The sequence below is a fragment of the Diceros bicornis genome, chromosome 13 (assembly GCF_020826845.1).
Source record: "Diceros bicornis minor isolate mBicDic1 chromosome 13, mDicBic1.mat.cur, whole genome shotgun sequence".
In the NCBI taxonomy this organism is placed as follows: Eukaryota; Metazoa; Chordata; class Mammalia; order Perissodactyla; family Rhinocerotidae; genus Diceros; species Diceros bicornis.
In genome coordinates this window covers 40,020,574-40,043,716 of record NC_080752.1, presented here as the reverse complement: position 1 = coordinate 40,043,716, position 23,143 = coordinate 40,020,574, and the positions used below count along the sequence as shown (strand labels likewise).

Sequence of the window (23,143 nt, the reverse complement as noted above, 5' to 3'; positions counted from 1 at the left end):
GTGGGGGACTCCTTTCCTGGCAGGGTCAGCTCTGTCTCCATCCTTCTGTGTATCAATGTTTGAGCCACAGGCCTCAGTTCAAATCTTGATTGTTGGAGTTTATTTCCTACCAGCTGTGTGGACAAATCTCTTTGAACTTCAGTATCTTCGTCATAATAATACCCACCTCAAAAGAGTCTAATGCAGATTATACAAGATAGAATTTATAAAGCACCCAACACAGGATAGGTTCTCAGAAAATAAATCCCTTCCTGCTTCCCTGTGGGTGTCCACCCCAGATGCCCAGCCAGCCTGTGGACATCGTACGGCCACTGCCTACCTGCTGAGGGAAGGGGTTAGTTAACTTCAGGGTGGTGCGGCTGAACCAGGCTAGGATGGCTTTCGGTTGGAAGAAGGAGAGAGGGAGGGAATTCAACTCCAAAGCTGACTCCTAAAAACAGGAGTAGTCATTCTGCACTTTGTTTAAGAATAAACATCCCTTAAAGCATGGACAGGAAGGATTTCTTGGGAGGAAAAAAAAAAAAGCTTCAAATTTCCAAGAAATTTCTAATGCTTTCTGAGTTTCTCTGCTTAGAAAGCAAAATTTTTCCCCTAATGTCCCAATACCTTAGTGTCTGTCTTCCTGCCTAATACATTCACCCCTTGCTTTTCTCTATCCACTAGAATAAAACCCTTTCAGGTCCAAGCTACCTTCCCAGGAGATCCCTTGAGGGGGCAGAAGGAAAAGCTAGGCACAGAAGGACACAAGCTTTGAGACAGGCAGACCTGTGTGCAAATCTTGGATCTGCCACTTACTAGCTACGTGACCTTGGGCAAGCACATTAACCTCTCTGAGTCTCAGTCTCCTTGTCCATAAAATGGGTCAATGAGATAATGTAAGAGAAGGCAAACAGGACTTGGCAAACAGTGAAGACTCAATGAAGGATGACGACGATGATGATGATGATGGCACCGAGTACTGCTGAACTGTAGAGGAGCCCATCTTGGAGGCCCCCGAAATCCCCACCCCTATAAAGACTTAGATCATGATGCTCCCCACACTTCCCTCCTCAGTATTACCCACTGAGAACAGTCTCAGCAGGAGCCATTCAACTTACCGGGCACCACCCATCCCACTCCCCCAGCAGCTACCTCACACCATAGCACATAAAAATAATTAATTGGTTTCCACTGCATTTTCCATCCCTCCTCCCCTTTGATTCTCCCAGCTGTGAGGTTTGTGGATATTATTTTCCTCCCCATTTTATGGAGGAGATAACTGAGGCAGAGTGCCTGGTCTTGATTCTGAATTCCCTGTGCTTTCCTTGTATCACATGAGTTTCAAGCTATACTCTGAGGTCTAGCCTCACTGAGGGGAGGAGGAGGGATCTGTTCCATGTGTACGGCTGGGAAGTCCTCAGCCCACCTTCACAGGTACTTTGTGAGCAAACAGATACATATTAGGAAATGCAGCATCTGGGGATGTTCTGAGACCACAGCAGGCCATCCGAACGCTAATGAGCGTTAGTGGGCAGAGCGGTGAGCCAAGAGAGGGGGAGTCTGGATTCCGGCCACAGGTCAGCAGCTGACACTGCAAGTAACCTTGGGCAAGTTTCTAAGGTTCCCTTGATCCCCACTTTACAACATAAATGGGAAAAGATAGAGAGGTAGATAGGTAGAAGCTCAGTTTAGGCAAAAAGACATCTGCAGTTCTCATCATCATTACTTTGGCTTTGAAATCGACAGCTCAGAGACCTCCCACCACTTTAAAAATTTTTAAAGACAAAACAGTATAACTTAATAGTTCTGCCAACTCTTCAAAAAACCAGAGAGCACAGCACCGAGTTTGTTCTTTTTTTTTTTAATTTTGGCAAAGGAAGATTTAGTTCCTGGAAATGCTTACAAAATGATTCCTGACACTAGGAGGAGATAGTTAAAAAAGGAAGACGACGACGACGAAGAAAACTACATACATATATAGACAAAGGAAGAAGATGGAAAGAAAGAGAATAAACGAAAGAAAAGAAAAGAGGGGGGGAAAAGACTTTAAAAGGCCCCAATTCAAGGAACGTTATCAAGTTCTCAGCATCTGCAATTCACAAGCGCTGGCGGGTCGGGGCGGCGGAGACCCCGCCCCTTTCTCGGGTGTCGGGCCCTCATTGGTGGGGGCGGCAGTCGCCGACCGGTGACTGCCCGAGGAAAGGTTGCCTGGGACACGCATCCCTGTGTGAACGCATGACGTCCCACCCTGGCGCCAGGCTGTCTGGGGCTGAGTCTTAGATCAACACAGCTGTGGGACCGGGACCCACAGCTGGGCAAAGGAGCGGATTCCTCAACAAAAAATAGGATTGTGAGAAAAGTTCTGAAACAAAAACAGCGCAGACAAAAGCCTTAATGACATCCTTTCATAAAAATAAAAAATGCAAGAGGGGGGAAAAAGCTGGTAAAAGGAGCAGAACTGGGAACAGAAAGTTCAGAGGCATTTGGAATAAGAGGCTGAGGCCCCGCCACCGCTAAACAAGTTGCAGAAGGCTTGAGCTAGCCCTGCAGTCTGCTGTTGGGAAAAGAAGTCTCTTGGGTTCAAACTTTATTCAGTGTTCCCAACTGTAACCTACTTCTTTCGAAATTAGAATCTTAGATGGGAAAGGACCCTTAGAGGTCATCTGCTGCCCGCCTTCCCCCATTTTACAGAAAATGCAGCCCAGGAAGGAAGGAAATTCATCCAAGGCCACATTGCAGGCTATTGGCATGGCCAGGACAGAATTCTTTTTTTTTTTTTTCCCCTTTTTTCTCCCCAAAGCCCCAGCAGATAGTTGTATGTCATAGTTGCACATCCTCCCAGTTGCTGTATGTGGGACACCGCCTCAGCAAGTGGTGCGCCGGTGTGTGCCCGGGATCCGAACCAGGGCCGCCAGTAGCAGAGCGCGCGCGCGCGCGCGCGCGCGCACGCGCTTAATCGCCAAGCCACGGGGCTGGCCCCAGGACAGAATTCTGCTTGCTAATCCTATTGTATCCTTCTGCCTTATGTTACACAGCCCATGGGCATTTCAGCCTGAAAGCATTCTGGGAAATAATAAATGTGAAGGTGCTTTGCAAACAGCTATCCAAGCCTGAGGCACTAGTGGAAGTAACAGAGGAGGGAAAGGAGAGAGGAGAACCTGTGTGGACCTGTGGACCAAGCACCTACCACACACTTGGCCCCATGCTAGGTCCCCAGGCACCAAGGAGATTAACAGATCTGATGGAGAGAGCATGTCAAGTGCCTTGCAGAGAAGAAGTATTCAATAATTATTTGTTGAATGAATGAGGTAGGTCTCATTAGCTCCATTTTATAAATTGGGAAATCAAGGCACAGAATTGACTTACCCAAAGTTCACATCGTTAGTAAAAGAGAAGAATGGGCATGTGAACGTAAATCTGCCTGGCCCTGATTTTTCCAGAACCTCCTGGGCTTGACCATTTTCCACAAACCCCAGAAGTCTGCATGATAGAAAAGGACAGGGTTTTTTACTTGGTCATTCAAGAGTCTTCATCGCCACCATTTTCCCTTCCCATAACCAAACAGCTGGCACGCTCTTCACTTGACATCTATAGCATATATAAACTGACTTGTCCACTCACAGGTTATTTTCCTCCTCCTTCTTATACTAAAGAGGCTGTCCCTGAAAACACTAATGTTCCAGGAAGCAATCTTTCGAAGACGTCTTTCTTGGGACACAGAGCCCTGCAGTATTATGGCAAAGAATGAGGCTTCAGGGCTGGCTCTGCCATTACTTGTGGTGAGACATTGGGTATAGCCCGTCTCTGGGCCCTTTACCATCTCGCACATGCCTGTCCAAATTTCATAAAGCCTTAGACTTCTAGAGTTGGAGAGGATTTAAAATAATCACTTAGCACCATCTTCCCATTTTATTTACAAGGCAACTAAGGCTGGGGTACCTGGGCTTGTTCAAGATCACATAACAAATGATTGGCAGGGCTGGGATGTCAACCTAGGACTCCTCATTCCCAGTCCAGTGTCCTCTCCACTATGACTATTTTAGCTAGCTCTTCCAGCTCTGAGCTCCCATTGTCCTGCTAATCAGTGCCACATACTGTAGAACTGAATTGTTTCCTGTGTTAATCTTGTCTCCCCAAATTGTGAGATTCTTCAGAGCAGGAGCCACTGTTTTATGAGGGGCAACTTCATAAATATTTACCAACTGATTGATTAAGGAAGCAATCATTGGGGGATCCCACTTGGTCAATTTCAAGATGGAAACCAGCATTTTGAGGCTGCAAACTCCCCAAAGTCCTGGGAAGTGACAAGAAGACAAGCAAAGAATACTGAGTGCAATGTCCTGTTGCAATTAATACAGGGCTTAGCTTGCCTGTCCTCTGGTCCCTTTCCTGGGCTCTCAGATAGAGCTGGAGCCACTTCAGCAAGGCTAAGCATAATCAAGTCCAGGTGGCCTGCCCTTCCATAGCAGAAAGGAACAGACAATAGAGCGATGAAATTACTGAACTATTGTTCTCTGCATAGAGGTGTGTGGAGAGTGGAGGGAAAGGGGAAACCAAGAGTTAGGAGATTCGCTGACCCAGTGGGGAACTCCGAAAAAAGTTTATATAGAACTCATCCCTTCTGTCCCCCCATATTTAAAACCCCGTCCAAAATTCTAATCAAACTCACTTCCAAAACACAACTGGGCATATGTTTAGCTTCTTACGGAGTGCAGGGAGCAGGAGCAGGGGAGCTCTTTTCCTTCCCCATGCAAAAAGCACGGATTCAGGCTGCTTTCTTCTTTTTTCCTTCTTTTCCCCTGTTGCTCAAATAAATAGTGTTCTTTGCTCAAACCCCCTTCCCCTCCTCCTTCTGCAATCTCAGTGCCTAGCCCAAATCTGTTTTCCTCATTGTAACCTCAGCTTCACCGCAATTAATTTTTTTCCCCTCTGGTCACAAGATAATTCCTGACGCCAGTGAGTCTGGAGGTCAGACGAACAGCAAATTGGGGAACAAGGCGGCACTAATTCCTTACAAGTTTCCCTTGAAAAATCTTTTGCTTAAAAAAAAAAAAAGCTTTGCTGTTCAGGGATTTATGACCTCGGAGGAGCTGTGGGTTCGAAACAGTGTTGGGCTGTGGGTGGACCGGCAGGAGGCAGGGGAGCTCAAAGATCTGGGGCGCTGCCAGGAAAAGGCAAATTCTTACAGTTAATGGTTTTAAGTGATTTTTTAAATCCTTGCTGGCAAAGAGGCCCGCCTTTCCTCAGTATCAGCGCTTCCTCATTCTTTGCATCCGCGGCTCCGCGGTATTCGGCGTCAGCCCAGCCGGAGGAAGCCTGTTTGCAATTTAACCGGGTTGTGAACGCCCAGGGTTGGCGGAGGCGGGGCCCAGGCGCACCGTTTTGCATAAAGGGGCGTGCCTTCCAGGCGGGCTCTATAAGTGCCAGCCTCGGCGAGCGTGTGCGCATTGCAAGCTGCTGTAGGGGTTCTTTAGCTTTCTCCGTCCTTTCGGCACCTCCAACCTCAATCCTCACTATGAAGGCTCTGAGCCCGGTGCGCGGCTGCTACGAGGCGGTGTGCTGTCTGTCTGAACGTAGTCTGGCCATCGCGCGGGGCCGCGGGAAAGGCCCGGCGGCAGAGGAGCCGCTGAGCCTGCTCGACGACATGAACCACTGCTACTCGCGTCTGCGGGAACTGGTGCCCGGAGTCCCGCGAGGCACTCAGCTTAGCCAGGTGGAAATCCTGCAGCGCGTCATCGACTACATCCTCGACCTGCAGGTGGTCCTGGCGGAGCCCGCTCCTGGACCCCCAGACGGTCCGCATCTTCCTATCCAGGTGCGCGTGGGCGTGTGCGGGAGCCGGGGCGGGGCTGAGCTCTAGGGCCGGGATGCTGCTGGACCCCTGCAACTCCCAAGGGCCATGCGTAACTCCCCCCGTTTCCCTTCTCTCAGACAGCCGAGCTCGCTCCTGAACTTGTGATCTCCAACGACAAGAGGAGATTCTGCCACTGACCTGGCCGTCCTGGCACCTCCAGGTGAGTATCCCCGCCTTCTGTGGGAGGGAGGGCGGTGTTTAAACGGCAAATCCTGGAGATAGTAGGTCTTTAAGGGATTGCTGCCCCCTGGGTTTAGGGAAATCCAGGCCAGAGAGGGGCAAGTGACGCTGGTGGTCACATCAAATGAATGACGGAACTAATTCCGATCCAGTGTGCGTTTCAACCTTAAACGCACGGTGCCCCTGCCCTCCCCCAGTGGCCAAAGACCCTAGAAAGTAGGCTCAGGTCCGACGAAATAAAATAGCTGTTCTGTTTGCAGTTTGGAATCGTAAAGGGAGCCGTGTCTCCCACAGCCCCCTCCCAACTAGTGTCAGTTCCAAGAGGGTGGGTGGTGCAAGCTCCGCCTGTGGTCCTTTGGCGCCAACTGGGTGGGGGCTGCGTGGGGCGCGGAGTTATCAGCTGGAGGTAGAGACCAAGTTTCCTCCCTGGCGCCGGCCAGTCTGCGGACGGCCCCCGCCTCGGCGCGCTCGGCGGAAACTGACGGCTCCCTGGTCTTCTTTCCTCCCCCGCCCAGAACGCAGGTGCTGGCGTCCGTTCCGCCTGGGAACCCGGGACCCTCTACGGCCGGAAGCCCGAGGGCATGGATGGGCCCCAACCTCGCCCTGCCCACTTGACTTCCCCAAACCCCTGCCTCGAGGCTGGACCTGGCGCCCGGGAGCGAAGGACTGTGAACTTGGGTGGCCTAAAGAGCCAGAGCTAGCCCTGGGCACCAGCTGGCAGCGTCACCCAGTCCCCACCCCACCCCCAAGTTTTAAAGACTTGTCTTGCAGAGTGTGGAGGTGTGGGGAGAAATGGCTGTTCTCCAAAGTCAGCCAAGGCAGCAGTAGAGCTGGTCTTCTGGTCTCCTTGAAGAAAGGCTCTGTTGCCCTGATTATGAACTCTATAATAGAGTATATAGCTTTTGTACCTTTTTTGCAGGAAGGTGACTTTCTGTAACCATGCGATGTATATTATTAAACTTTTTATAAAAGTTAACATTTTGCATAATAAACGGTTTTTAAACACCTGTGTATATAATTTGATTCCTTAAGTGCTAACACTTGCTCACCAGGCTGAATTTAGGGGAAATAATATAAATGTCCTGCTTGGAGCTTGGGAAAGCAAACTTGCTTATTCCCTTAAAAGGAAGATTGGGAAATGCCCAGCTAAGACTGGGTTGGAGGAAGGAATGGAAAGGGCTCATGATGGGAACCCCACATCCATTGAGGGTTGGGTGCAGAGAAGACCCTGGCCCTGGCTCCTCATTTTACAGGTGAGGAAAGACTGGAGAGGGGAGGTGACTGGCACAAGCTCACCAAGCAAGGTGGGAGCTCGGGACAGAAATCAGGTCTCCTGAGTTTGTAGGTCCCTTGACAGCTGTTTTGCTACACTAGCAGATGGGTGTCCTCTTAAATATCACTAATTATTCATGATGTCTTTCTAGCAGGGAACGGGGAAGAGTGGACCCTCACCTGGTGTCCAGACAGGGGTGGTGGTTGATAGATCCATTTCAGAGAAGAAGAAACATCACTGGGCCTGGTTTCATTTCCTTTCTCATGTTCTCTGGTTTGGCTTCCTCTTGGGCTTCCAAAGTTGGAAAAAGTAGGAGCAGAGGTTCTAATCTCCAGTTACTCAGATCACCGTTTTGGTGCTTGTTGGAAAATACCGGTACCCATCCCTCCTCTACCAGCAGGTAGTTGAAGACTCTTACCCTGGACTGGTAATTTGAGGAAGAGGCCCTCTACAGCCCTCATTCTTTCTGGTATTTCTTTCCCATAACACCTCCATTGGAAGCCTACTCTGTAAGCATCTCTTTTGTGTGTGTGAGGAAGATCAGCCCTGAGCTAACATCCATGCCAATCCTCTTTTTGCTGAGGAAGACCAGCCCTGAGCTAACATCTATTGCCAATCCTCCTCCTTTTTTTCCCTTTTTCTCCCCAAAGCCCCAGTAGATAGTTGTATGTCATAGTTGCACATCCTTCTAGTTGCTGTATGTGGGACGCTGCCTCAGCATGGCCAGACAAGCGGTATGTCGTTGTGCACCCAGGATCCGAACCCGGGCCGCCAGCACCAGAGCGCGTGCACCTAACTGCTAAGCCATAGGGCCGGCCCCTCTGTAAGCATCTTTATCCTTAATTCAGAAATGGAGAAACTGAGGTTCAGTGGCTAATGGGCCTGAGCAAGGTTCTCACAGCCCCTTGAGAGGCAGAGATGGGATTTGTCACTTACCTACAGTGACTACGATTGTAGTGGACAGGAGCAGGGCCTGAGACTGGCCATTCCATGGGGCAGGCCTGAGAGTGGGGCAGAGGGCAAGACCCCCAACCCAAGCCATCCCCTTTTGTCCCCCACCTGGCAGCTCCCCAGGTGGGCTCCACCAGGCGCCTGGCCTCACTAGATTCCTGTTTATGATATGATCTCATCTGTGTGTTGGCCCCTGGCATGAGTTACTTCAATATTTCATAACAAACAGGTCACGTCATCACCCTTCACGTCTTAACCCTGGTGAGCTTTCAGGGGTGAACAGGGGCACGTGGTGGGGAGGCAACTGCTGTCTTTGCCAACCAACCTCCCAGCCGGCCATTGTTTCTTGACCTGTTTCCTGGTCTCCTCTGATGATCTGATGGAAGGTATGAACATTCTCTTCAGAAAATGAACACCCACACACACACACGGTTTCGCAGAGCAATAGCAGACCTCCAATTCCTGGGAAGACCTCAGTCTCCATGTGGAACTCTTGCCTCAAACCAAGTAAGTACAAGACCCAGACTGGGTCTACCTTGGATCATTTGTTAGGTGTGCTCTGCTGGCTCTGGAGACAGCCACACAGCATGCAAATCCCTGCTCTGCCACATATTAGCAGTACAACTGCAGGCTAGAGACTGCCTCTCTGGAGCCTCAGTTCCCACATCTGTATAAGATTGCTGATCTCGAGGATACAGTTCTGAGGCACCTGGCCCCACATTACACCATTAATTGCAGCACAGCCAGGCACTGAACTCAACGTCCTGTACCCTTTCTGCCACAGCATGCTGCTTCCTGCTCACTCAGAAGTTGGGGGACTGTGGAAAGCCAGAAAGAGCTGAATCGCTCATCTGCCATGTGACCTTGAGCAAGCCACTTCACCTCTCCAAGCCTTTCTCCTCCCTTGCCCAACAGCTGGTCGTTCTTGTACTGCCGCCTTCCCGGACAGAAGATAATGATGGGAAAGTTCTTTGAAATGCATCACACACCTACAAGGTATTATTAAGCTAATTCCAAGGAAATTGCCTGTCAAGTCCGCTGAGACTGAGCTGTTCAGGTGGCTGGGACAAAAGCTGAAACCAGCACACCAACTCATTAGTCATTAGAGAGTGAAAGCAATTTGGCCCTAGGTCGGAAAACTCAGAAAGAGAATAGCGTCTTCTGTCATAATCACCTGTGGAGTGCCTACCAGGTGCCAGGCTCTATTTTATCATAATTTTCTCTAATCCTCACCACAACCTAGCAAAGTAGGTATCATTATTCCTGTTTTACAGAGGAAACAGATTCAGAGAGGCTGAGTAACTTGATGCAGGTCACACAGCAAAGAAGCGGCAGTAAGCGTTAGTAAACCCAGCTCCATCCAGCTTCAAAGCCCATGTTCTCACCTCTACTCCAGTCCAGCTCTTTCCCCTCGCCATTCCCTGTGCCTGGCGTATACTTGGTCCCCAGTGGTGTTTGCTGAATGAAAGACCTAAGGCCACCTCAGATCTCCCTCTCATTTGTAAAAAGGGGATGATGGTACATCCTTTGCAGGTTTGTGGTTCAGATTAAAGATAACACGCATAAAGCATCTACCAAGCTCCCTGAAATACAAAATTCACTATTAACTGAGTATCTTACATTCATTATCGCAGCAGCTCTGAAATACGGACATTTGGAGGGGATTTTTACTTTGTAAATTAAAAAACAGGCTCAGAACAGGCGAAGTAACTTGCCCGTGGCCACACAGCTCCTAAGTACCAAGGCAGGGATTCAAATTCATGCCCGTGACACGGAAGATGGTGCCCTTTCGAGAAAGCCAGTTATAGCTCTCCCCAGCTGTGGATGCGCCGGACAACCTTCAATTATCTGTCTTCCCGGCCTCATCACCTCTCATGGCCACCACTCTTCTTCATTCCCTAGACTACACCCTAAAAACCTCCTGTCGCTCTCTCTTTCCCGCAGAACTGCTTCTAAAGGTCCCTTCTGCCGGGCCCGGCCCTCCAGGGAGACAGCCGCGCCCCGCCCGCAGCTCCTCGGCGCCCGGACGGGCGGAGTCTCGGCCCACGTGGCCCGGGGCCCAGCTGGGCGGAGCTGAGCCGGCCCCGCCCCTCGCCCCGCCCCCGGCCCGGCGACCCGCGCTCCCCCCGCGGGCCCTGGGGGCCGCTCGCAGGTGTTCGCTGGCGCCCGGATGTCTGAGCTCTGGCTCCACTCTGGCTCCGGCTCCCTCCGCAGCCTGCGGGCGGGGCTCCCAGCCCATCCGGAGCCTCGCGGCGCCCCCTCCGCTCTGCCAGCAGCGCGGCCTCCCGGTTCCCAGCCTCCCGGCCTGGGGGGCCCCCACCCAGCGGAGTCGCTGACCCGACTGCTCTCGCGCTGCCCCCAGCTGCGCTCGGGCCGCCGCAGCCTCGGCGCGCCCCCACCCCGCTTCCTGCCTCGGCAGCTTTGCCCTGGCCGGGCGGCCGCCCTGGATCGCACCCCGTTCCTTCCTTCCTTCATTCTTTCTGGCAACTCGCATTCCTCGAGCGCCTGCGACGTGCCCCGCACACGGCCTCTCCGACCTTCCGAGTGTGGCCCCTGGCCCACCAGGGTCCTCCGGGAAGCCTCTGCCCTCCGCCCCAGTCGTTCTCCCCACCCTGCCCCCAACTCTTCTCTCTGATGTCCTGTTTCACTCCGAGTTAGCGTGTAATTGTTCTCTGATTATTTCTCCTGTGAAGGGTCCGTCTGTGGCAAGGTCAGGGGGTCGCTTTGTGACCGAAATCAGGGGTCTGTCTGAAAGTAGGGTGAGGGGTCAGAGTGTGACCAGAGTGGGGGTTCAGCCCGGCTGTGGCAGGGTTTGGCGATAAGTGGGGGCAGAAGTTGGCAGCAGTCAGTCTGTGGCCCGGCTCAGTAGACGGGGTGTGAGGGTCAGTCGGGGCAGCATCAGTGGCCAAGGTTAGTGAGTCAGTCTCTGAGTGAGGTCAGTGGACAGTCCGTCAGGGTAGTAGGTCACCCTGAGACCAGGATTTGGGGGTTGCCTTTGACAAACCAGATAAGGGGAGGAGGGCACTGTAGGCCTGTGAACTCAGATTCCTCTCCCTGCTTGCGGAGGCGGGGGTATTGGGGGAGGGCTGACCATAGCCTCCGGCTTCACCACCCAGGCTGTGGAGCTGACCTTCCGTGTGGGGACACTCCCTCTCCTCAACACCACCCTTCTCCTCCTTTGTGCCAGAAGCTGGAGGCAGAAGCCCTCACTGGGCCTGACGGTGGTCACAGGGAGCCCAGCTTGGCAGTAAGACTGGCTGTGGTAGGGAAGCCTTAAGCTTCCTGGGGACCCCACCCTGGAGCCACCCAGGTTTAACAGGTAAGTTGGTGCTCTTCCCTTACCTTCTGTCATTTGTTCATGAATCTAAAGCCTAGCAGGGGAGGAAGAGCTCTCAGAGGTCACAGTTGTGGCCCAGAGAGGGGAAGGAGCCTGCTCAGGAACACACAGCAAGTTGGTAGTCAAGACAAGACTTGCGGGCCAGCCCCGTGGCTTAGCGGTTATGTGCTCGCTCTGCTGCTGGCGACCTGGCTTTGGATCCCAGGCGCGCACCAACACACCGCTTCTCCGGCCATGCTGAGGCCGCGTCCCACATACAGCAACTAGAAAGATGTGCAGCTATGACATACAACTATCTACTGGGGCATTGGGGGAAAAAAAATAAATAAAATTATTAAAAAAAAAAAAAAAGACAAGACTTGGACCCAAGCCTCCCAGCTTCCTATTTGTGATACTGTGCCTACCCTGAGCAGGGAGTGTTATTCCCACTTTAGAGATGGGGCAGCTGAGACCCTGAGAGGCTTAGGGACTCACACAGCTCTCACAGAGTGACTGCAAGGGGCTGGTGGGCTGCACAGCCCCCCACCCTGAGGATCTGGAAATAGGAAGTCGGAGAATGGTGATTCCCTAAAGTATTGTCTCCTTGTCATTGCCACCCAGTCCCCTCCCTCCTGCCCTCATTAGGAGCAAATGAAACAAGGTGACCAAACGTGAGTTGGAAGCCTGGGAGGGGCAAGAATACTTTTTAGGAACTGCTGGGGAGGAGCTTAGCTGGGTCCTTATGGAAACACATGGAACTCATTCCCCTAAGTCGAGGTGGTCGCTGGCCAGCTGGCAGTTGGTTGGTTTGGGGCTAAAAGTGTGCGTTGTGTGGCAATGAGGGTACCCAGTGCACAGCCTATAAGGGATGGAAGAACCCCCAGAGGTCACAGCTGTGGCCCCAGAATAACCCCCCTGCTCGCTGATCCTGGTTCTTACTGCGCCTCACTTTGTGTCTGGCCTAGGCCATTTCTAGCATCAAAAAAAAGGATTTCAAGACACACCTGGGTACTGGGCCACTCTAGGTTATGCAGGGAGGGGACGAGGACTTGGGGATCGTCAGGACAGACAACCACAACCCCCCCCAACACACACCCTGACACACACATCCGTTCCCCACCAGAGCCCCAGGCAGGTCGTGCAGTGGGTCCAGATGTGTGAAGGGTCGATCCCAGCTTCCATCGAGGGTTCATCCAGGTGGCCTCGAGGGGCCTAGGTGTTGGTCCCGCATCCTGTCAGTTGCATTTTCCACTGCAGGTTTGACTCCGTATATAAAGAGAGGAGCAAGAAAGTGTTCAAAAGAGGCCATTCACTAGTGCACAGCATCTTAGTCTACGTGATAAAAGGCGACTGAGGGGGCTGCCTCCATTTCACTCCTGCAAGGTTTGCAGATGCTAGGGGACCTGCCAAAGGTCACCCTGGGGTAAGTGTCAGAGCCCAGGTCTCCAACACATCCAGTGCTTTTGATGTCTGCAGCTCTTTTAAAACTGCGCATACCAATGGAGCATACAGAATTGGGCTCTCCCAGCCGCCCGCGGCCCTCCTGGTACTCTCCCTCTGTGAGTCGGGGAATCAGACAGTTGCTGATTGAAATCCTAGCTTTGTCTTGTATGAGCTATGCCATCACAGGTAAGTTGTTTAATCCTCTCTGAGCCTCACATGGTTGCTGTGATGATTAAATTGGATGACATAGGGAAAGTGTCTGGCATTTGGTAGGCCCTAGTGACTCCACGACGGAGCTTGCTGACATGGTTGTTAGATTCCTGACATAATTCCTTCCTCATCTTTCTAGGGTGGCGATGTTGTTGGCATAATCCAATCACAGCCTCTCAGGACTTCCTGTCCAGTATTTGTGCTCTTCAGGGCCCTTTCCTGCACACCCAGGAGCATCGGACGGCCCGGAGTCTTGAGGAATAGCGCAGGGACTGAAAGCAGGGCACCCACACGGCGCCTCCACTTCCAGGCTCCCCCACCGTGGGTAAGCTCCTTCGCCTCTCGGAGCCTCCATCTCCTCCCTGTAATACTGCCAGAATCCTGGAACCTGTGCACAGAGTTGTGTGAGGATTCAGTCAGGAACTGAATGCGTGCCAGCTTATGGTAGGCACTCAGTAGATCATAGCTAGCGTTACTATTCCTATTTCACAGATGGAGAAACTGAGTCCCAGAGGGGAGAAGTGACTCATCCAAGGTCATGTGGAAAGATCCCCTCACCGTCCTGGGGATTAAAAGCCAGCTCTTCATGCTCCCAGTCAGTGCCCAGCTACTACTGTCTCATTATTGGGATTTGTACTTATTTCATGGCAGCTGTGTTATCAGCTGGTGGAATGACGGAGCTTCAGACCCCGTGTGCCTGTCCAGGCTCAACCTGATCCAGAACCATCTCACTCGTGAAAGCACCCCTTTCTAGAAGAGAAGAGGGCTTGGGGGCGGGGGTAGGAGGGACATGACCTGGAGGCCAGAGGAGGTGTAATGAAGGGCTGGAGCAGCAGCTTTGTAATCAGGCAGACCCGTGCTCAAATCCTCTCTGCCACTCCTTAGCTATATGACCAGCTAGGTGACACCACTTCTCTGAGCCTCAGTTTTTCACCTGTAAAACTCCCAATGGTACCCCTTCCACGGGGTTGTTGTAGGAATTAAATAAGACGACAGAGGTAGAGTACCTGGCACAGGTGAGCTGCTCACAATTGGCAGCCCTTATAATTTTATCAAGAGAAAGCGGAGGGGGAGCTGGCTGCTGCTTCATCGTCGTCCTCATCTGCAAATCTTATTGTAAACCTTCAGTTGCACAAACAGTGGATAATGCAGATGTTCTGATATTTGGCTACTGAAATGCCTGTGTGTGCCCACACTCCTCCACTTACTAGCTGTGTGAACTTGGACAAGTGACTTAACTTCTTTTGTCCTCAGTGTCTGCATCTATAAAATGGGGATAATCAACGTTCCTACCATAGACAGTTGTGAGGATAAAATTAGTTAACATACAGAACTTTCAGACTAGTGCTTGGCACGTAGAACGCCCCAAATGCTGGTTGTCATTCATTATCTCAGCATACCATGTGAAGTTTGTGTTCTCATACATTCTGTAGCCATCTGTGCTTTAATATAACATCATAATGTCTCCATTTTTTTTTAGTGAAATTGACATTTCAGTAAGATGTACCAGATTTTTATCACATGGCTTTGTGAAACCCAGCACCCAGCCAACTTCGCACACAGTGACGCATGTGAATGTGGACACACACTTGGAGAAGGCTGTGCTGTGCTGTGCTGCTTCCTAAAGGGGCTGAAACAAGCTCTCTTACCCTGGAGAACTGCCTGCCCTCTTCCTCCTGCTCATCATCCTCTGTGGAGTGAGGCAAGAAAGGGTGCTCACCTCTCGGCAGGAGCGTATTCCTTGGCAAAACTGACCTGGGAGGAATTCCTGGCTCCAGCCCTTATCCTGCGTGTCAGAGCATGGGTCCCAGTCCTGGCCCTATCCCCTCCTTGCTGTGCAACCCTGGGCACCTAGCTTTGCCTCTCTCAGCCTCAGCTTCTCATCTGTGAAAGGGGGCTGACCATTTCTGCCTTTCAGGGTTGTTGTGAGGATCAGAGAAGTACATAAAAGGTGCCTGGCACAGAGTCATTGCTCCATAAGTGATAGCTCTTAAAAGTCTGGCTGGTTTTTTAACTCAGTAAAAACTATCTTTTATACATTCTTTAATAAAACGAGGCTGTGGTCTGTGTGCCTTAACACAGTTAGTACACTTTCTTGCTTTTTAACACATCTGTTAATCCAATCAAGGTGTTTTTCCTCCAAAAATTATTTTATTTCATATTTTATTCATATTTTACAATGTCTGGGCAAGTCATTGAAGCCCATGGATCCTCAGTTTCCTTAGCTCTAAAATGGGAAAAATGTCTTTCTCACAAGGTTGTTTTGAGAATTTAACAAGACGCTGTGTGTAAAAGTGCTGTGTACATTGTAAAGTGGAACAAGTGTTAAGAGAGATTTTTCTGCACCCCCTTCCCTCTCACCAGGCTGAATTCCCCAAAGACAGGAGAGAGTTCTATTTACCTTTATTTATCTGCAGCATTGAATGTGTAGTAATAAATTTAATAATAATGGTGAGGGCGATAGGAACTTTCATTTCTTGAACACTCACTGCGTGCGAGGCTCTGGGCTAAGGGCATGGTAATGCAAGGATGGGTGAGAGGCGTGTAAAGGGTTTGGGTTCCCTCTGCTGATGATTTAAAGGTGAAGGGATTGTTTTACTTGTCCCTTGGGCAAGTTCTGTTTTCCATACTGCAGACAAATTAATTTTATTCTTGGGTCTTCTACATCGTTTGGCCAATCCAGTTGTATAACAATAATGGTAATCATTTGTTTCTTTATAAAATGGGGCTAATGATCAACTGGCATCGTATAAAGGTGACCCATAAATGACAATAACTTTCCCTTACTCCTTCCTTTCCTCCCCACCTACACACACCCTTCTCTTGGAGAAGTTGGTGACAGGGCAGGATGATTAAACTGGGGAGCAGAGAGCTGAATCCCTTCACCCCTCTGGGCTTTTGTTTCTTTTTGGCACAGGGGGTTCTGAGACCCTCTAAGCAAGCCCTTGCTCCTTCAGAAAATCTCTCTTGTCTGCCACAGCACCGAAGATTCAACTCCTCCAGATACCACATGTCCCCTCTGATCATGTGTTACATATTCCGAGTATCGTTAAGTCCTAGAAAGCAGAGTTGTGTGTTGGGGATTTGATTTCTATTTTTCCAAGCACTTTCTTATCATTTCATTTCATCCTTTATAAGCTTTTTGAAGTCCCTAAGTCACACATGGGGCAGCTAGAGCCCAGAGAGCAGAAGGGCTCTGGTTAAGGCCACAGAGTGAGTGACAGAGCCAGTCCTCTGACCCAAGACATGCCAGGAGCCCATCTGAGCTCAGGTACTCTGAGCCCCTTCTTGACACCAGGCTTTGTGCTTGGTGCTTCTTCACAGCAATTTTATAAAGCAGGTGTTATCCCCACTTTCCAGACAAGGAAACTGAGCAGGTGAAATAACTTGCCCAGGTCACGCAGCAGCAAGGGACAGAATCATGATTTGATTGGGGCTGCTTCCAAAATGTGTGCTTTTTATTTAATACCTCAAGGCCTCTGCGGCTTTGCTTTTTCGGAGCTATGAAGATGGCCTCTCCCAAGTCTCTGCAGCAGTCATCTTGTCCCCAAAAGCAAGAAGTGATTACCGAGGCTGACCCCCACGCCCCACTCTCTCAGCCCTGCAGCCAGGGTCAGGGGATTCACAGAGCAGGGCACACAGGCCCCTGCTGCAGCAGTGATCTGCATGGAGTGCCCCCCCATCCCCAAAGCCCATTGTCTCCCCAGGAGACAATACAGATAAAGGACCAGCCTAGTGGGCTGCCTGCATCAATCGGTAACCATGGAAACCCCTACGAAGACAATTCCAAAGCCCTCCCTGCCACCCTCCACCCTGCAGCTGTGGCTCCAGGAACCCAGCCTCCAGCAGAAGGGGCATTGCTGATAATTGCTGCCCCCCACCACTACCACCACTGAATGGGACACAGCTGGGCTCCCTTCCACATACATCCTCCCACTCCGCCCCCAGAACTGGTGTTGGCAAAGGGGTCTTGGATGTGTTAAGATCTCAACCTTATTTCTTTTGCAAGAAGGTCCATTCTGTGAGGTTCTGCACTGGTGAGATATGTCCTTGATTCCAGGGTTGGGCAGAGGGAAAAGGGCTCCACAGAATCCTTAAATTGGACGCTCAGCCAGGCCCCTGGAAGGGCTTAGGTCTTCAGCGCATGATTTCCCTCTGGTGGCCAGTTGCTGCAATTGTCGGTTGAGGCTCTGGAGAGGAACAGAAATTATTACCTCTTCTTCCTGGGTATCTGCTGTGTTCCAGACGCTCACGTGTATTTGATCTGATCCTCACGACCAACTGTGAGGTGGGTGTTCCTGTCCTCTTTGCACGTGCTGAGGGCAAGCCTTGCAGAGGCTATCCAGAAGGAAGGATAGATAGCAGAGTGGTCGAGGGGGTGAACCAGACGGCCCTGGCCCAAAACCTGGTCCAGCATCAGCAGTCCTGTGACCTAAACTCTGAGTCTCCGTTTCTTCATCTGTGAAGTGGTAGTGATAACAAGACATACCTCAGAGGGGCCTTATGAGGATTATATGAGTTAAGATTTGTAAGCCTTCAGAACAGTGACTGGCGCATAGTAAAGAAATAAATTTCTGGGCCCAGAGGCTCAAGCTGTGTGCCTTCAGCATATCATTGAACTACTCCTGGCCTCAGTCCTTTCCACAGTGAATTGGGGCTAATCGTGGCTTCCTCATAGGGCTGTTGTGATAACTGAAGTGGATTTGGGGTGTGAATGAACTTGCTTTGCTGCCATTAGATGTGTTTTTGATCTGCCTTTGTGGGGAGGAATGATCACGAGGGTGGGGTGGGGAGGAATGAGTGCGATTGGAAAGTGAGAGGTTATGCTTCTGCTCTGTCCACAGGCCAGGAGAAGGAAGCACCTGAGAATTCTGGCCCCATGACCTCTTTGGCCTCACGGGGCCTCCAATTTCCCCCCATGCAGAGTCACACAGAGACTCGGACTTTCCTGGGAGGAGATTGGGAGTAGTCTTTCAGCTGTTCCAAACTTCCCACTGAGTTCAGTTCAATAAGCAATTCTTGTGCTCCTGTACTGCAGTGGGCACAGGGCTGGATAGTGGGGTGTGAAGACCAGGAAGACAAGGAGCAGCTTAAATCTGGAAGGGAGGACAGAACAGAAAAACAGCTGTAGTTACCCTGTGAAATGATGACAGAGATTCCTGACAGGAGGTGGGAAGCAGGGGTCTGAGAGATGGGCAGTATAAGCTCGCACCACCCATCCCTGTGCTGTGGCCCACACCACCTGGCCTCCAAAGGCTGAGTGTCTTGCTTATTTCAAAAGAATTCTGAGTCTTATTTTTCACTGTTAGTAATTGATCTGGATTCTTGATTTTTCTGTCCCAGGTTTCAATTCTGTTAGTCTGAAGAGCTAAAATACACCCATTTTTATTGAGTGTTGTTGAGATCATGTATGCATATGGGGTACACCGCATTCTCAATGACTTGTGCATCTGAGAAACTTGTGTCTCAGAGCAGAGGTGGACAGAAGCATCCCAAATGGAGAGAATAGCATGGGCAACAGGGAGAGCAGGCAGGTCAGAGGGGGAGTCACAAAAAATGTGTTTGATCAGAGCCTAAGGTCCTCATGTGAAGGGGGCTGGAGATCAGAGGGGCTGCGAGCAGGTCGGGTGGCCAGGCCATGGTGGGGAGCTACTTGCCAGATCTTAAGCTAGAGAGTGACAAGGTCAGGTGTACCTTTTAAGCAGTTCCCGCAGGAAAATGAGGGAATAAATTGGTAATCACACGAATTGTAGGTGGCGCTTCCCCCAAGCTCCCCTGGGCACCTCTTTTGGGACCGGAATCCAATTGCCCTTCTCCAACGAGGGGCCACCCCACAGGACCCAAGATCTGTGAAAAACATCTCCCGGGTCTGGAAACATCTGGAAAGAATCTGGCCAATTTGGTGGCCCTAGCCTTCCCAGCAGGGCTGCATCCTTCACATCCTTTTTCTCCTCCCCAAGCCCGTAGGGGGTTAACTTGACTAGAATAGACAGCCTGGCCGGCTTTAGGCAGGTGCCAGAGTTCACCTCTAGATGGCAGCCTTAACCCTGAAACCCCACCAGCTTCCCCAAAGGCCAGAGAGAAGACAAAAAGAACTAATAAATACGAAGGATGCACAACCACTCTCTCAGGTATGCATCATATCTCTATTTTACAGTTGAGAAAACCAAGGCTCCGAGGGGTGAGTCCAAAGTCACATAGATAGGCACAGTGGAACTCGGCCTCTCTGAGCCTTAGCTTCCTCATCTGTAAGATGAAACTGACCCACCCCTGGCAACACTAATCTACTTTCCATCTCCATGGATTTGCCTCTTCTGGACATTTCATATAGTGGAATCATATAATATATGGCCTTCTGTGTCCCATTTCTTTCAGTTAGCATACTGTTTTCAAAGTTCATCCATGTTGTAGCGTATACCAGTGCTTCATGCTTTTTATGGCTGAATAATATTCCATGGTATGGATATATCACATTTTGTTTATCCATTCATCAGCTGATGGACATTTGGTTGTTGCTACTTTTTGGTTATTATGAATAATGCTGTTAGGAACATTCATGTACATGTGTTTTGTGTGAACACTTGTTTTCAGTTCTCTTGAGTGTAGATCCAGGAGTGGAATTCCCTGGTCATATGGTAACTCCGTGTATAACTTTTTGAGGAACTGCTAAGCTGTTTTCCATAGTGGCTGCACCAATTTACGTTCCTACCAGCAATGTATGAGGGTTCCAATTTCTCCACATCCCAGCCAACACTTGTTATTGTCAGTCTTTTTGATTATAGCCATCCTAGTAGGTGTGAATCTCGTTGTGGTTTTTTTGTTTTTTTTATATAATTTTATTTATTTATTTATTTTTCCCCCCAAAGCCCCAGTAGATAGTTGTACGTCATAGCTGCACATCCTTCTAGTTGCTGTATGTGGGACGCGGCCTCACCATGGCCGGAGAAGCAGTGCGTCGGTGCGCGCCCAGGGTCCAAACCCGGGCCGCCAGCAGCGGAGCGCGCGCACTTAACCGCTAAGTCACAGGGCCGGCCCTCGTTGTGGTTTTAATTTTCATTTCCCTAATGACTAATGATGTTGAGCATCTTTTTATGTGCGTATTAGCCTCTGTATATCTTCTTTGGAGAATTTCCATTCAAATCATTTACCTTCTCAATACATTTTGGTGATATTATCACGCACACACACACACACACAAACAGCACATTCACATACCATCCTAGATTTACTTCAGCTATCACAATAGCCCGATAAAGCAGTCATGCTCAGCCCCTCAGCCCCATTTCACAGGTGAGGGAACTGAGGCCCAAAGTAGTGCAATGATATGCCCAAGAGCACACAGCTTAAAGACTGTCAGGGCTTGGAATTTTATTTATTTAACAAACAATCACATAGTATTTACTATGTGCCAGTCCAGAGAACCCATGAACCTCACATTCCAACAATTTTCCAGCAAAAGTACTATTATGACTAGCAGAACTTTCCTGAAGCAGCAACTTGTTTCTTTTTTTAAAAAAAAAATACAAAATTTTTCTCTCCAATTACCACAGTAATACATGCTGTGTGTGTGTGTGTGTGTGTGTGTATGTGTGTGTGTGTGTGAGGAAGATCAGCCCTGAGCTAACATCCGATGCCAATCCTCCTCTTTTTGCCAAGGAAGATTGGCCCTGGGCTAACATCCATGCCCATCTTCCTCTACTTTATCTGGAACGCCGCCACAGCGTGGCTTGAGAAGCAGTGCGTCTGTGGGCTCCTGGGATCCGAACCTGTGAACCCCGGGCCGCCGAAGCAGAGCACACACTTAACCGCTGCACCACCAGGCCGGCCCCAGTAATATATGCTTATTATAGAATAGTTGCACAAGACTATACAGAGGAGCACAGAGAAGATGGAGCAGAGATTTTTCTCCCTCCCTTCCCATGGTTCCCATTTGGCTTCTCTCGGATTTGTGGTTCATATGAACAGGTAGCACACTGGGGAGCCCTGGAACAGGAGGTCTGTGCCTTCAGGAAGCCTCTGTCAAGCATTTTCTATTTTGATAAATAGGACTTGGAGCAGAGAGAATCTGAGGCATTTTTCAGGAGATACACCAGGGATGAGACACACCAGCTGGAACGGACGTTTGCTGTGGTTTCGGGGCTTTGGAGCCTGGCTGGGACGGGGCCTCCTCCCTCACCAGCTGTGCAGCCTCAGGCAAGTCACTTAGTGTCCCCCATGCCTCAGCTTCCTCATCTGGAAAACGGGACTAAGTGTCCCTCACTTATCGAGTTGCGGGGCCCACTCTTTCCACCCCCAACAACATCGGCAGCACTGGACCGCCTGGTTCATTGGCAGAGCATACCCTCCTTCACGTGGGGTTCCGGGGCTGAGTTCCTTGTTCAAAATGGCTCAGTGCCTTGGGAGACAGAAGTCTGAGTCCAGATCCTGGTTTCATCTTTAACCAGCCCTCGGTCAAGTGCCTCTACATTTTGAGGCTCAGTTTCCTCATCTGTCTAAATTGTACCCATGTTACAGGGCAGTTGGGGGGTCTCAACATAATATGCATGTGAAGTGCCTGGCTGGGGGCTTTAGACTGAGAAGTGCTCAGGAAACGTGAGTAATTATCACCATCACCACTACTGCAGGCCTACTGTGTGCCTGGCACTCTCAGGGAGGAGGCACAAAGGTGAAAACAAAGCACGGGCGCTGCTCCCAAGGAGTTTGAAGTTTCACTGGATGTCTGACTTCAGACTCTGCTCCTGCTACTCCACTGTTTGAGTCAGGCCTTGAAGGACGGATCAGATTTGAGAGCTTGGGGAGGGAAGGGAGGAGGGGCCCTGTGGATATGGAGCCACGTAAGCAAAGCCTGGGAAACGGGGAAGTGTACGGCCAGAATGGAAAAACTGCAAGTATTTTAGTTCAGTTCTATGTGAGGGCCTCCTCTGGTCCGTCCACACAAATCTTAGCTAAAATATATTAAGTACCTGCTATGCACACTTCCGAGGACTTTACCTCCAACACGTTGTTGAATTCTCACAGTAAATGGAAAGTTCACTTTTGCCATCTTCATTTCAAAGATGAAGAAATTGAGGCTCAGAGAGGTCCAGCGACCTGACCAAGAGCGCATGCTAGGAGTGGATGTGGCAGGGACTCAAGTTCACGGATACAGACTGCAGATCCGTGCCCCACACCTTTTGCAGGAATTAGTCAGTTCCCAGGCGGTGAAACTCTCAAGCCAGTTCCAGCCGGCCGAAACTCTACCGCAGAGAGCTGGCTCTCGGCCCCCTTGCTGGCTCCCTTCTTTCGTCTCAGCCCCACCCTGCCACCCCCATTTCCCTTCCTGGCCCTGGGGCCCTGCTCCTTCCCCAAACCTGCTCTGCCGCAATTCCTTCCAGGTTTCCTCATCTGTGAAATGGGGATAATGATAGTGCCTGTCTCAGAGGGGTGTTATGAGGATCAGAGGAGATGCCCAAGTGCTTGGAGCCTGGCACATTCAGAACCTATATTAGGTTCTGTAAATATTAATGATCATCACCACCACCATCATTCTGAGAGTGTCCCTCAAGTCCTATGAAATAGGCTGAGTGGAAGCATTATCCGTATTTGACGGTTGAGGAAACGGAGGTGGAGAGGTGGCACAGCAGCCTGTCCAGGGTCACTCAGCTGAGAAGTGGAGAGCGGGACTTGAATTGGGCCTCTTGAATCCCTGACTTCAGATCTCATTAACTTCTGCCACTCTTTGCTGGGAAGATGAGCAAATCATATAATCAATATTTATTACCCACCTTCTGCATGCCAAGCCAGGCCCTAGATGCTGAGGGGCATTTAGAGAGAGATAACACTGGGTCCTTGAGGGAGCTTAGAACCTGATAAACAAGGCATGGAAACAAAGCAGAGGCCGGCTAACTTGCCCAAGGTCACACAGATAGATTGGCTGACTGGAGAACTGGCAGTCCAA

General features: G+C 50.4%; 1 protein-coding gene and 1 long non-coding RNA gene across 3 annotated transcripts; both read left to right on the top strand.

The window, feature by feature from the left end:
- The first annotated feature begins 5,428 nt into the window (after positions 1-5,428).
- ID3 (inhibitor of DNA binding 3) lies at positions 5,429-7,020 on the top strand. Its single transcript, XM_058553206.1, has 3 exons — positions 5,429-5,794; positions 5,911-5,993; positions 6,529-7,020. The coding sequence occupies exons 1-2, from the start codon at positions 5,495-5,497 to the stop codon at positions 5,968-5,970; spliced, it is 360 nt and encodes a 119-aa protein (XP_058409189.1). The 5' UTR covers positions 5,429-5,494; the 3' UTR covers positions 5,971-5,993; positions 6,529-7,020.
- A 3,412-nt stretch (positions 7,021-10,432) lies between these two features.
- On the top strand, positions 10,433-15,658 carry LOC131412948 (uncharacterized). Of its 2 annotated transcripts, XR_009221881.1 has the most exons (4): positions 10,433-10,898; positions 11,354-11,556; positions 13,346-13,531; positions 14,687-15,658. It is a non-coding gene; the product is annotated as an uncharacterized LOC131412948 (long non-coding RNA). The 2 variants fall into 2 exon arrangements; XR_009221880.1 differs by having other exon boundaries at positions 10,433-11,556.
- Positions 15,659-23,143: the final 7,485 nt, after the last annotated feature.

Bases quoted from the DNA above. Each gene is read 5' to 3' on its own strand.
- ID3 (XM_058553206.1), top strand. From the start codon at position 5,495: ATGAAGGCTCTGAGCCCGGTGCGCGGCTGCTACGAGGCGGTGTGCTGT. The intron at 5,795-5,910 runs GTGCGCGTGGGC...CCCTTCTCTCAG, and splicing joins GTCCGCATCTTCCTATCCAG to ACAGCCGAGCTCGCTCCTGA.